This window comes from Mustela erminea, chromosome 12 (genome assembly GCF_009829155.1).
Source record: "Mustela erminea isolate mMusErm1 chromosome 12, mMusErm1.Pri, whole genome shotgun sequence".
NCBI classification, from domain to species: Eukaryota; Metazoa; Chordata; class Mammalia; order Carnivora; family Mustelidae; genus Mustela; species Mustela erminea.
In genome coordinates this window covers 59,823,559-59,836,817 of record NC_045625.1, presented here as the reverse complement: position 1 = coordinate 59,836,817, position 13,259 = coordinate 59,823,559, and the positions used below count along the sequence as shown (strand labels likewise).

General features: G+C 35.8%; 1 protein-coding gene across 45 annotated transcripts in view; it reads right to left on the bottom strand.

Annotated features, from left to right (window-relative positions):
* The window catches only part of PTPRD (protein tyrosine phosphatase receptor type D), a 2,254,226-nt gene that overhangs the window by 101,400 nt on the left and 2,139,567 nt on the right, over positions 1-13,259 (bottom strand). For 31 of the 45 annotated variants that reach the window (XM_032307482.1, XM_032307455.1, XM_032307463.1 and 28 more), the window contains 2 exons: positions 8,589-8,630; positions 7,987-8,084 (listed from right to left, as the gene is read on the bottom strand). In XM_032307482.1, coding sequence (XP_032163373.1) covers positions 7,987-8,084; positions 8,589-8,630 — 140 coding nt within the window. The remainder of the gene's footprint in view (positions 1-7,986; positions 8,085-8,588; positions 8,631-13,259) is intronic. The other 14 variants (XM_032307469.1, XM_032307467.1, XM_032307470.1 and 11 more) reach the window with 1 other exon arrangement.

The window sequence follows — 13,259 nt, the reverse complement described above, 5'->3', positions numbered from 1 at the left end:
ACTACTAAGATGAGTAAGCACTTGTATCAGGGACTCTGCTAAGTATTTCATGTGTATCAATTTATTTTTAATTACATAAGAGGTAAGTACTATGATTACTTCCTTTGCAGAGATGAAAAAAGTAAAATAGAGAGGTTCAATTATAAGGTCACATAGCTTGATCCAGGGGCCAACCGAAGGCAGGCTGATGCCAGTACCTGTGCCCTTAGCCACTGTGCCACACTATTCCCATCGTTAGCTCAATGAGCAGAGGGCTTTGAATGGCAGTTGAGGGGTTTGGACCCAATATGGAAAATGTACTTAAGGGAATGGGTAACACCTTTCTCACCCAAGCTGCCAGTCTTAGAATACCAGGAGATTCTACCTTGCAATTATAAACTTATCCTTTCATTCCCATGAAGGCAGTTGGTTCATCTGTCCCAGTATAAGAAAAGTGTTACTACTTTTTATTTTATGAAATCTTTTTTTTTCTCATTCCATTACACAAACTACTATAATTTGCTCAAAATTTAAAAAAAACTTATCTCATGTGGCTCATGTGTCAGTAATGTTTAAAGATGAAGGCTTTTCCCTGGTCTATTCTATTGTTCAACTTTACATAAGAAATGAAAACAGATCTCTGTCATACTACTTTCTTACTTTAGAAAGTTACAGTGCTTTCAAAGCTGGGAAAAAGTCTGTGTGTGTGTGTGTGTGTGTGTGTCCAGTTTTTTATTTTTATCTGTGTAATGCTCTAATGCATGTCCATCCTCATGAGTTTACACATAAATTATAAACTAATTGAAAGCAGAAATGACAAGTGGTTTTGCATTAAGAATGCTTGGAGGTTTATGAAACATTCAGTAATGAAGGCTTTAGCCCTACATTCAGGCCTCACTCTGGCAAACACGGTTAAATATACCAAAAGCCTATTTCTAGGGAAAATAGAATATTCTCTTCTGTGGTTCCTCTTTTGATGACAATTTTGTACTTCTATAAAGAAATATAATATTTACCACTGGGAATGAAGAAATGGTCTATGGAGAAAAGAAATGCCATAAGAAGCATGTCAGGAAAACCTCTGGGTTTTCCCAGGAATAGGCATGAAGTGTAAGCTAGTACCCATGACATTTTAGAAATTTTCAGTATAAACATTGATCTAGTTGAAGACTTAGGTTTCTGGACTCTGTAAACCAGGCCACAGTAAGAAACAAATAGTAAAATATTTAGGTCTTTAGAGCAGGTGGGTTAAGGTACAGTATCCTTTTAACAATAAGAAGGAAGTTTGTGGCCTGGCTCAGACATATTCCAGGCATATGTATGACCTTGAGCAAGTTACTCCCTTCTCAACTCTCTTTCTTTACTTCTGAGATGGAAAGTTTCAACTTCATGGTCTCTGTGTTCTATTTCAGCTCTCAGCACTTAAAAAGATGACACAAGCAACGTTTTTTAATGTGTCTATATATATATGTTCTTTGCACTGTCCTGATATACTTCATTACTCATGAAGGAAAGAACGTATCTTCTGTTACCTGTCTCACTAGAGTGTTGTGAAGATTTTAGCCTTCCAGACAAAGGTGCCACATACATGCTGCTATTAAACCAGAAAGACAGGACAAGCTATCTGGAATGCTTCAGATAAAAGGCTCACTATCATCTGTGCAGACAGGAGATGTGAGAGTGTTACCATGAGCACAGGAAGACAACCTCAGCCCATCTGGATGTTAAATGGTGGAGGACAATTGAGCGCTGAGATAAAGATAATCACATCCAGAGATGGCGGCAATGACGCTGGGACTGGGCTTTTGTGGTGAGAACAAAATAGGTCAAAGGTAAGCCTTTGAGAATCACAGTTTCTCATTCTGTGCTGATCCAACAAAAAGACTGCTCTTCAGACTAGCTTTAATGTGTGTGTTTAAGAAACACTACTCAAAGAGGTAGTGATGATTAATTTTAAATTAGATGTTGGGTAACTATGTCTATTTGTAAGTCAGCTGTTAGGAACTTGGAAGTAAGTGTGAAGTTGTGACTATATTTAAAAGGAGGTTATTGCCTCGATTCAGGTAGAAAATTTATAATGTACCTGCAGTACATCATACCTGAAGTTTTGATATTGGGCATTATTTCTATGGGGAACTGCAACTTGAAGACCAAATTGGGAGATGGTTTTACATCTCTGACATTATAACTTTTGTTGCTAGTGACCACTGGGATGCCTCTGGTAGGGGTCTTGACCAATGGGGGTGGAGCAAATACAACCAGTCAACAGTGAACCAATGCTGTAGAAAAGAAGGGACTTATCTATATAACCAAGAGAAAAGGCTGTTTCCAAGTCATTAACTTCTCACAGTACAAAGGACTGTGGCACCAGTGTGCAGAAGTGAGAATTCTAACAATGCTATTTGCATGTTTAAGTAATTTGAATTTGAATGTAAGAATCGATTTACACTCCCCTAGTTGTTCTTCCTGTCTCCAGTTTCTCCTTTATTTCCATTATATACATTGCCGACAGATTAATTTTCCAATAAACCGCCATGCAAGTGTGCTCTGTATTCTCATCATACTGTGAAACACTTTTGGCATAGGACTGATTATATTTTATTATAATTTTTCATTGACATGTCTGTTCAATGACATGTCTGTCATTCAATGACATGTCTGTTCAATGAGGGAGCATACTTAACACAATTTATTAATAAATGCATAAAATTACCTCTCTACAAAATCTTTCATCAGTTATGTAAAAATAGTGCAACTTTTCAGCTGTCATTATTGACCCCCTTCTTTTACACACACACACACACACACACACACACACACACACTCACTGCATGTGTGTCCTGAAATTCACTCATATATACACACATATTCCCTAATTCTCATAGCAACAGATTTTACAGATGAGAAACTGATAGGGTTATATCATTGTGCAAAGCTACAGGCATACCAAGTATTCAATCAGAATACAAATTTATCTGAGTCCAAAGCCCACATTCATATTCTTTCCACCATTAATCCACCCATCCTTGCCAATGGTAAGTCTGGCAATGAAAGCTCATTAGAATTATTGGCCCTCTTTACTTTCTTGACTTCATTTCACCCTACTCTCCACAAGAAACAATTTGCTCCATCATAGCAAGTATCCTTAGTGCTTCCCCTGACTCTACATACATTAGGGTGTCTTGTTAAAATGCAGATTCTGTCTCAGTAGGTTTGGGACAGTGCCTGAAATTCTGCATTTCTACAAGCTCCCAGTGATGTGAATGCTGCTGTTTTGTAGTAAATACTTTGAACATAAAACTACAGAGCACCTTTAAAGGTACCTTTGATCCTTCCCTCCACAAAATGGTACTCAGTCTTTTTCTTCCTAGTTTCACTACCAAAACTACCTTTTCTTCAATGCTATTCCCTAGTTCCTCCTCTCACTCTGATCTTTGTTAAATCCCAACAGCATTCCATTTCATTCCATTAGTATTTGAGATTAGCAACTTGGTGTTCTTTTTATTACTTTTGCATGTATATATTTGATTTTGCCTGCTAGACTTCTTGGAAGTAAAGGTTTCTTATAACTTCTGTATTCCTCCCATAACTTAGCAATAGTGCTTTCTTGTAATGCTTTGGTCGATAATTATTGGTTCTTCCTCCCAGCTCACAAGCCCCTTTCCATAGTAACCTCCCTCTTTCTAATCCAAGGAAGGAGGAATTTGTACATGGGTGGACTGTTAGTAGCTATGTCCTCATATGTGTTTCCATAACAAACTGAGTTAACTGGAGTTCAGAGTTTGTTCTCTGGCATTTGGAACTTGACTGGAAAAAAAAAAAAAGGTGTGTTTCTTCAGGAGCATGCTTTGTTAATGGAAACATGATCAGAGGTCATATTTTCTATATGTGGATGGGAGAGACAAAAGAAGTTGGCCTAACAAGGGGAAGAATGAAGTCAGTCCAGATAAAAACACAAGGATGAAAACTTCAAAGAGGATGTCAGGAAATCCAGACAACAGTTCTTGAGGCATATCTATATTGTTGGCCTTTGGCTCTATCATAATACATAAATCTGTAGTAGATAATTTATAATAAATAAAGCCAACTCCTCTTTTCCCCGTTTATACAAACTGCTGGAACAGTTTCATATATATATAGATATATAGATATATATTTATCTATATCTATATATATATATTTCATTCATAATAAAGAAGGAAATTCTGTCATTTGTGACAACATGGATGGACCCTGAAGGCTATATACCAAATGAAATAAGTCAGACAGAGAAAGATAAGCACAGAGGAAGATAAGTATGATCTCACTTATACATGGAATCTTAAAAAAACAAACTCACAGAAATAGAGAACAGATCAGTAGCTGCCAGAGGTTGGGGTGGAGTGGGGAGATAGGGCAAAAAGGGTTAAAGGTGGTTAAAAGGTACAAATTTCCAATTATAAGATAAATAAGTCCTGGGGACATATTGTATAACATGATGACTAGAGTAAATAATATTTTATATTTGAAAGTTGCTAAGAAGATAGATCTTAAAAGTTCCCATAAGAAAAATTTGTAATTACGTAAGGTGATAGATGTTAACTAATTGCAATATTCATTGTGTATTACAAACACACACACACACACATACATATATATCAAATCATTATGTTGTATACTCCAAAGTAGTAAAATGTTATATGTCAATTATATCTCAATGAAAGGGGAAAAATAAATAAAACAGACATTCCTGGTTATCATGGCTGACTTAATGCACCAGCATACATGGTGTTATGACCAGAAATCTGAATTTTAATTACACTTCCAAAAGAGTCACAGTCATTAGCTAAGCCTTTGGTTGGTGAGACCCATACATACTATTCTGAAACAGTTTAAAGATTCAACAGCTAATGCAATGACTTTGACAGATACCAACTTTCGGGAAAACTTTACTCCCTGCATTCTAGATTGCATCCTCAAATTCTGGCTACTTAAATTCTACTGAAACTTTATAGTCACATATCAGAAAATGGAAACCAGAAGTGTTTATAAATATTTCCAAGATGGAGTGTTCTTGTTACTAATTTCTCAAGTTCTTTTTCCCAGGTGTCATTAAATTCAATGTCTGAGCCCAATTTCCTTTACAATAAAGGAAGTTCTCACATGATCTAATAATGCTGGGTAATCTTAATCTATTTCCTCCTATTCTGACCTCAGAATCAATGTAAACAGCCTCCATGACTCTAACCTCTGTTTCAGTCTTAGAGTAAAAAATTTAGTTTCATGCCTCTTGAGAGGTCTGAGTAATCATTAATTCACAGTGATTATGCCAAAATAATTAGATGTTTGAAGATAATGTGCCTTGTCTTTCTTCCATTTTCTTCACTAAAAACTAGTTTAAAAAATCTATTCAGATTTATATGAAAGATAAAAAGTAAAATAAAAATTTTTTGGAAGTGTTGCTCTGTGACCTAAAATATTACATAGAGGTCTTTATCTTATTATCACAGATGAATAAAACACTTAAATATCTCCTTCATGGCTGTTAAGGCACAGTAGAGTCAATTCATGCCCAGGGAGTTTTAATCATAGACCATCGTCATGATAAATGGTGAAAAGTCAGTGTGGGCTATCATGTCAACGGCTACTGGGGGAGTTTTTAATGGGAACATTGGCAGCATGCAGTTCATAACTACTTTTAAGGAGCACTTCTGATTTAAAGGCTAAATGAATACCATTACAGTATCTTTATGTGTGGTATTTCTAGAGAAATTCCATTTTAAAAGGAAACTGGTAACTGTAGTGAATGTATATAACAGATTTCATGAATGATGCAAGTATTGTCTGTGGTTTAAAGTTATATTGACAGAGCGTGAATTACTGACTTTTAGATTTAGCTATCAATTTTTAATTTTTTTAACCCATTATATCACCCAAAATCTCAAATCAAGTATTAAAGTGGGGCCATGAAGAAAATAGCACATAGCAAGAGAATAAGAAGAGCCATGATAACAATAAAGAGAAGGTTGAAAAGGTAAAAGATTTCAAAGTGTTTTTTTATGTTGTCTCAGGTAGCACATATCATCTGCTTTGTTTTCTTTTTTTCTTTTTTAAACTCAATTTGCAGCCTCAAGCCCTAAACTAGAACCTACAGAAACCGTTTTTAAAAAACTACATAATCTAAAAATAGCCATTATGACCAAGAAGAACAGGGAAGGAGTAAGAAGCAGACAATTTGAGAAAATAACACAATTCACAATCCAATGTGTGTTTCCTAAAATTACAAGTATTCTTATGAATTCTGGGAACAGAATTTTAGCAAATCAGAAAAATATAGTACCTTTGTGTTCTATTGAATAGTTGACAAAAATGTTGGATATTCAAATAGAATAAAAAGGCTATCTGGATATTAAGGGTAGAGGTCTATGGGGCTACAGATATGTTTTATTTAGCACAATAATTTAAAATAATGAAAAATTGACAATTTGAAGACTTCAGAAAGTCCATGTAAATATCCAGGCCCCACTGTTTGATTTTCTTACATGGATCTTCTTCACATACTTGATACCCATCTAGCCACTTGAGCATGGGGATCCTCCTAGAGGTTCTCTCTGAAAGGGGAGAATGTTAGAACTCAGGGCACCTGGATGCCTCAGTTAATTGAGCACCCAACTCTTGGTTTTGGCTCAGGCCATGATCTCATGGGTTCTGAGATGGAGTCCTGCAATGGGCTCTATGTTCAGCAGGGAGTCTACTTGAAGATTCTCTCCCTCTGTCCCTCCCCCCCATTAGTGTGCACAGTTGAACACACATAATATCTTTCTCTCTCTCTCTCTCTCTGAAATAAATAAATAAATAAATAAATAAATAGATAAATAATCTTTAAAAAAAGAACCCTTTAAAAATATTAGAAGTGGTAGGAACTAAGAGATCACCTAGTTCAAAAGCCACATTTAAATTTGATATAACAGGCACTTGTGGCAATGAGCACTGGGTGTTGTATATAAGTGGTGAATCACTAAATTTTACACCAGAAAATACTAATAGACTGTATGTTAACTAATGAGAATTTAAATAAAAACTTGGAAAAAAAAAAAGCTGATACAACAGAAACCAAGAGGGGTAACAAGGATGTGTTTTAGACTTTCCTATTAAGCAAATCAATAGAAACTTGTTATGGCAGTATTTTTGACTGCTCAGGTGCCCAACAACCTTTTGTTGTTTGGCACAACAAAAAGACTTTTTTTGGTACCTTTTTATCTTGTGCTAAGTCAAATTTGAACAAAAAGAATAATGGTGGCTCAGTTATCACTTCATGAGCTGGTCTCAGTATGACTTCCTGTTACTGAGGAATGCCAGAAATATCTAGTTTAAAAATTTTCTGCTTGATAAATACCACAATATCCAAATACACACAAATATACGAAGACTTTTCATTCACTTTCATCAATAACTCACACAGAACTTACAAGGATTCTGGAATTTTAAGATATTATATAAGTATACTATATTTTAAGATACTAAATAGGCAACTTTCCAGGAATATATTATGATCTTAATATTAATTCTAGCATTATTTTAAGACTGAAGGGTAAAATAATGCATATACATGTGTGTGTACATTATTAAAGGGTTTTCAGGTCAAGGAAAACTATACAGAGAAATTGACGTATTCCCTGTCATCTCTCTTTTTCAGGGAGGCTTCTGGCCATGAATTAATTCATTCAATATTTAGCACCCATCTGGTATACAAAGAAGCTTATCAAGTCAATATATCCTATGAAGTTAAAACCAGAAAAGAAAATCAACCTCATTAAGTAAGACTGAATATAAAATATTCGACACATCTTAAAACTACAACTACTATATTGGTTACAATTGCCTATTTACTATCAACTTTTCTATCTGATTCAGTGTCATATTTAAAAGAAAAAAAAACACGAATGAAGTCAGTTTTTAAGAATATAGTAAAAAAGAAGAGGGTGGCAACTCTTGAAATTACTTTCAAGGATAAGAGCACTGAAATACCTCATATTCCTGGGAAAACTTCAAGTTGTCATTTGCTTTCAACCTTTCAATGTGATCTGCAAGTTCCAAGATAGGAATTGGAGGATGGCTAGCCATACCTATTAAAAGGAAAGAAGAAACACATTTGAAAACAAATGAAAATGATGGTGACTCTTCCAAAATACAGAGAATACTATCGTTAGAAATGGCCTGAAATATGTGAGTAGTAAAGATGTTTAATGTGAGGAAGCAGGCAGATAGTTTGGTTACTCAAAGCAGGACATGCTCTGGAAGGATGAATTTTGTAGCCAAATGAAAAGTCACCAAGCATAATCCGCAAACTAACACTCCTAGTGTAAAAGAAAGCGTTATTGTGCTATGAATCGATGCAGTTAGCTAGCGGAGAAAACTGACAGTCGGGCTTGATGTCAACTTCTGCTTTGAGTAATGACTGTTATGTCATTTCAAACTCCTTCTCCTGCACTGTGTGAAATGGAAATCGTGTGGAATTAAATGGTGTAAAGTGAACTAAGAAAACAGACACTGAGAAAGGCCTAAAAGGGGAAGAGTAGAAGCTTGATAGGAAACATAAAGTGATTTATGCATAATCAAGGAAAACTAACTTGAAGAATGAAGGTTACCAGGGTAACCGGAATCATCTGAACCTGCAAAGGAAATGATGATGTAAATAAAATAAAATAGAAATTGTTAAAAAAATGAAATGGATAGTCTGATATACTTTTTTTAAAGGACTGATAAAAATGTAAGTTTTTACAGGATTCACTAGACATTGAGACTAGATTAAGATTGCTTTAATATTTCACGGACCTGGAGGTGACTGACATTCACATGCAAACATGGACACCAAGAATGACATGCACCACAGTTCATAGACTATAATCACTGATGACAAAATCAGACACCAAACTGAGGTTCAAAAATGTTTCCACTAGTAGCAGATTGTAGAGGTTGGGGTTATGGCCTTCACCTGGACCCTTATAAATGGCCACACTAACAGCTTTGTGGTATTTGCCCCAGGTCCCCATTAGTCAACCACCAGTAAAACCTACAATCTACTTCAGGTGTAAACATCTTTGTCCACAAATGGGAAATGAAAGCAGGAGAGTGACTAGAGGGTGTGAAGACAGGGAGGGAAAGGGGGTGGATAAAGAAAGAAAGCAGTGACAGGGACAGCACATCTTAGTTCAGTCTGCCAGCTGAAGTGATATTAGTTTCACAAATTCTGTTTAAAATAATCCACCACTAATTTTGGTGATTCCTGTGTCTTTCCACTATTTTCTCACTTTTCATGTGATGTACATTCTATTTCTCTGTTATTAAATTTTGAAGAGTACCATGAGAGAACATCGCTGACTCATGTCTTAGGGATAAAAATTCCAGCTGGCTAGAAAAACTTGAACTAGCATGCCCCCAGGGAAGACTCTGAAAAGGAAAAAGAATGGGGGAGGAGCTCAAACTGGAGGCCATGACATTCTGCTGTCCTGGGATTCTTTGGAAGGTATTAGGTTATGGAATGGTGACCATTAAGTCAGCAAGACATGTGATTGTTTTATGGGCATTTTAGAAATTGTGCCATTTATTGAAAGCCACCCAGTAAGTTCCATGATCTCAAATGTCAAGTTATCAATGGTTCTGGTTAAGTTAAATAAAAATCTCTTTCACTTCTACCAGATAATCATTTTAATACAAGGTTATAATAGGTGGTGTTTTAGTGTTTATAGCTTCCAGTCAACTACAATATTAATGGAAGGTCTCATAAAAATGAGTTGGCTTAGAAATAGAAACTCTTTCTTGCAGATATAATTAGGTATTTGGACCAAAATGTTGGAGCCCACTTCTGGAACTTTTCCATATAAATGGTGGAATCAAACTAATTTACATTCTGTGGAGGGAGTAGGTGGGTGACAATTAAAGTGATCTTAATTAAAGTGATCTTATCCAGATGAGGCACCCCCAATGACAAGAATGGAAATGCAAAGGCACAACAGACTCTAGGCTTATCTGGAAATGGAAATGGACTGATGTAGACATCCATTACAGTGCTTTAACAGAGAAAATAAAGAGACAAAGATGTTTAGACCTTTTCGAGCGAATCGTGGGAGAGAGTTATTATCATATATGGACTGAGTGGTGGTTTGGCTAGAGAGGGAGGACACAGAGCCAATCAGGGAGGCGTAGGGGACTGAATTACTGCTCAAAGCTGCAAAAAGTAAAGCCAGTTGGAGATGGGAAAAGTATTAGTATAACAGCAGTAGAAGACCATAATAATCAACCAAAGATGTGATCAACATATTTACTTTGGAAGCTAATTATACAGAAATCCAAGTAAACCTATACTGACTTATCTTCTAAATCAGGATGTATATATCATATGCAAAGATAGCACAGCATTCTAGTATCATTGTTTAAGACACATCAATATGTATCATGTTCCATCACAATTCTAGGACAAGTAAAAATGGCAGAATGGATGTTTCATGGAAAAAAGAGGTAAACTTGTGGGATTCTGATGGTAGAGAAGAAGAAATCCTAGACTAGAATATGGATGGGAATTCTGGTTTTGCCATCTACTAATAGGGACAAATCACTTGGAACAAAGAACATCAAATTTTTATCTGTAAAATAAAACTGCAGAGCTAGGTAACTTCTGGAGTCACTTCCTTTATAACTCTCACTTCTACCTCCTGTAGATAGGATGTCTAAACATATGGAACAACAAAGAAGAGTCTCTTGGGCAGAGTTTTCATGTAAGTGTTCTAGAAGTTATTGGACCCTTTTTTTTTTTTTTTTTTGACCCGTGGGGAGAGTTTACTGTCTATAAACTAAAAATCTATGCAGTTTAATGGTCAACTTTTTGAATTATTTAAGTTCAATACCATTTTCTTTAGCTAACTCAAAAGACTATGATGTTATTGTCAAGTATTTGAAACAAAGATCATCATAAAAATTGTGCCACTTAATAAATCTGGGATGAAACTTTAACATGAAACTCTAGCTCATATCAGAAAATAATCCCCAAAGGGTTACTAAAAAATAATTATATAATTACCCCTAAACTTCTCCACTGTCCAATATGGAAACAATTTTACAGGATATAATCAAGCATGTTAGATTCTGAACAGAACAGCAGACACTAAGAAAAAGATGAAGCTGATGTCACTGTAGTATATTCTCAAACTTCTGTCTGGGTAACCTGGCTATTGCTCACAGTCTACAAACAATATTTTTATTAGATGAGGGTTTTTACATTAGCATCATTTGAGAGGCTTTGAATTTTATTTTTTTTCCATGCCGCACACCAGACCAGTTAAGTCAGAACCTCTGGGATATGAACCAGGCATTGATATTTTTAAAGTTCCCCAGCAATGACTCTTGGTCCAATGGAAATTATGATGGGGGTGTGTCACTTGTTTATGTTTTCCATTCAAAAACTGTATCAGGGTTTATGAGAGTGTAATTAGCTTTCTTTTGGTAATACCTTGAATCTGCTCTGATTCTCCATTTAGTGAGATTTAGTACTTTAGCTATTATTAGTAGCAAAGAACTTGAAGTGCAGCTTACAGCAAAGAGGACTTGCCAGGGTCATGACAAATTGTTCAAGGCTACAAATGCACAACATCAGTGCATTTTAAAGGCACACGTTGAATCTGAATGGTGCTTTCATTTTGAAGGCGTGATATCCATAATATATACTGTCAAGATGAAAAATGGATGGATGTAGTCACTGAAATCTGCCTTAGGTTGGAGGAAAAATCATGATGGCTACTTTTAACAGGGTATATATTTATGATGGCTATGTCATGAAGGCTTCGTTACAAGAATTAAAACTTTAACATCATGGCATTTGAAGCTGAGCGGTGCCTTAGAGATCACTTAGCCCAAGCTTTTTGTTGTACACAAGAGGACTCTGAAGCCCAGAAGAGTTAAATTACTTTATACATTAGTCAATCTAGTAAATCAAATCCTAAGTAGTTTTGACATCTTTCTACTGTATTAATTCTGGAATGGTGGTGACAATCTTCTCAAGCAGGCACAAAGTCTCCAGGGGTTGAAGGGAGCCTTTAGGTAAGGTAAATGACTGAAGACAACCAGGTAGGGCATAGCAAACTCTTTCACAAACAAAGGTGCTCCTGCTCATTACCTTGAAGCAAGCCATCTTCCAGGGCTGGATTTCATTTCCCTACTTTTAAAGGAGGCTCAAGGAAAAAAAACAAAATATTCTCTATTATATGAAAAATTAAAATAGACATGAAATGAATGGAAACTGACATTCAGTCTCAAGGTCAGGGTCATGTTTAGGGCTGGTGTACACTGTGGAGAACATGTATAACAGGCCAAACTCATCAGCTTTAGCAGAAATCTTCCAGGTGGAGCCATAGAGTCACAAGGTAAAAATTTTCAGGTTTTTAGTAGCAGTTGCAAACCCAGATTATGATGTGACTTTTCCTCAGTTTTCACCATTGCCTTAAAACTTTATTGAAACCCAGTGGGAGTCAAAGAAAAGACCTTCACAGGCCACATTTGGCTAACTAAATTGCAGCCTCTGTTTTAAAACAGGAAAATGTTTCTTTGGTGTGTAAATTAAGTATTTATTAGCCGCAAGACAATGGGCTAGACATCAAATATTGTCTGGGGGTGCTTAACAATGTATACATCTCTCCTGGATCACTCTCTGTGAGTTCATTTATTTCCTCTCCTTTTCCACATTAATTTTGTCAATAGGAAAATGAAGCTCAGAAGGGTGGAAGATTTGATCAAGGTCATTACTCTTAGGAAAGCTAAGGCTACTGAGGGATTTGATCCCAGACCTTGTTACTTCTTATTTAGCATACTTTTCATTATGCCATACTGTCTCTTGTACCATTTAACGTCTGGGCAGATTGGTGCCATATACATAAATATGGACCTCTGAAAATGTTTGGACTACTTATGTCCTGCCACAGGGATCATAAACCATCCTCAGTTAGAGAAACTATGTCAATAATAGCTTCATTTGAGGGTATGTCTGTTTCAGTGGTGGGAAGAGGGAAAAGGTGCCCCTATGCACACCTGTATTTACCAGTCACCTCTTGTCAACATTTTGTGATTTTTCCATGAAAACATGAACTAAAGGTATACTAAAGGTATAAATTCAAAATGTTAAAAACTGTAGTATTATTTGGCAGATTTTAAAAAATCTCCAATTTACAATGCTTCCGCCTTCAAATATTCTGTTTAATTTTACTAAGTCATCTAATCAACAGTAATTTCAAACATCTATACAGAAATGTTTA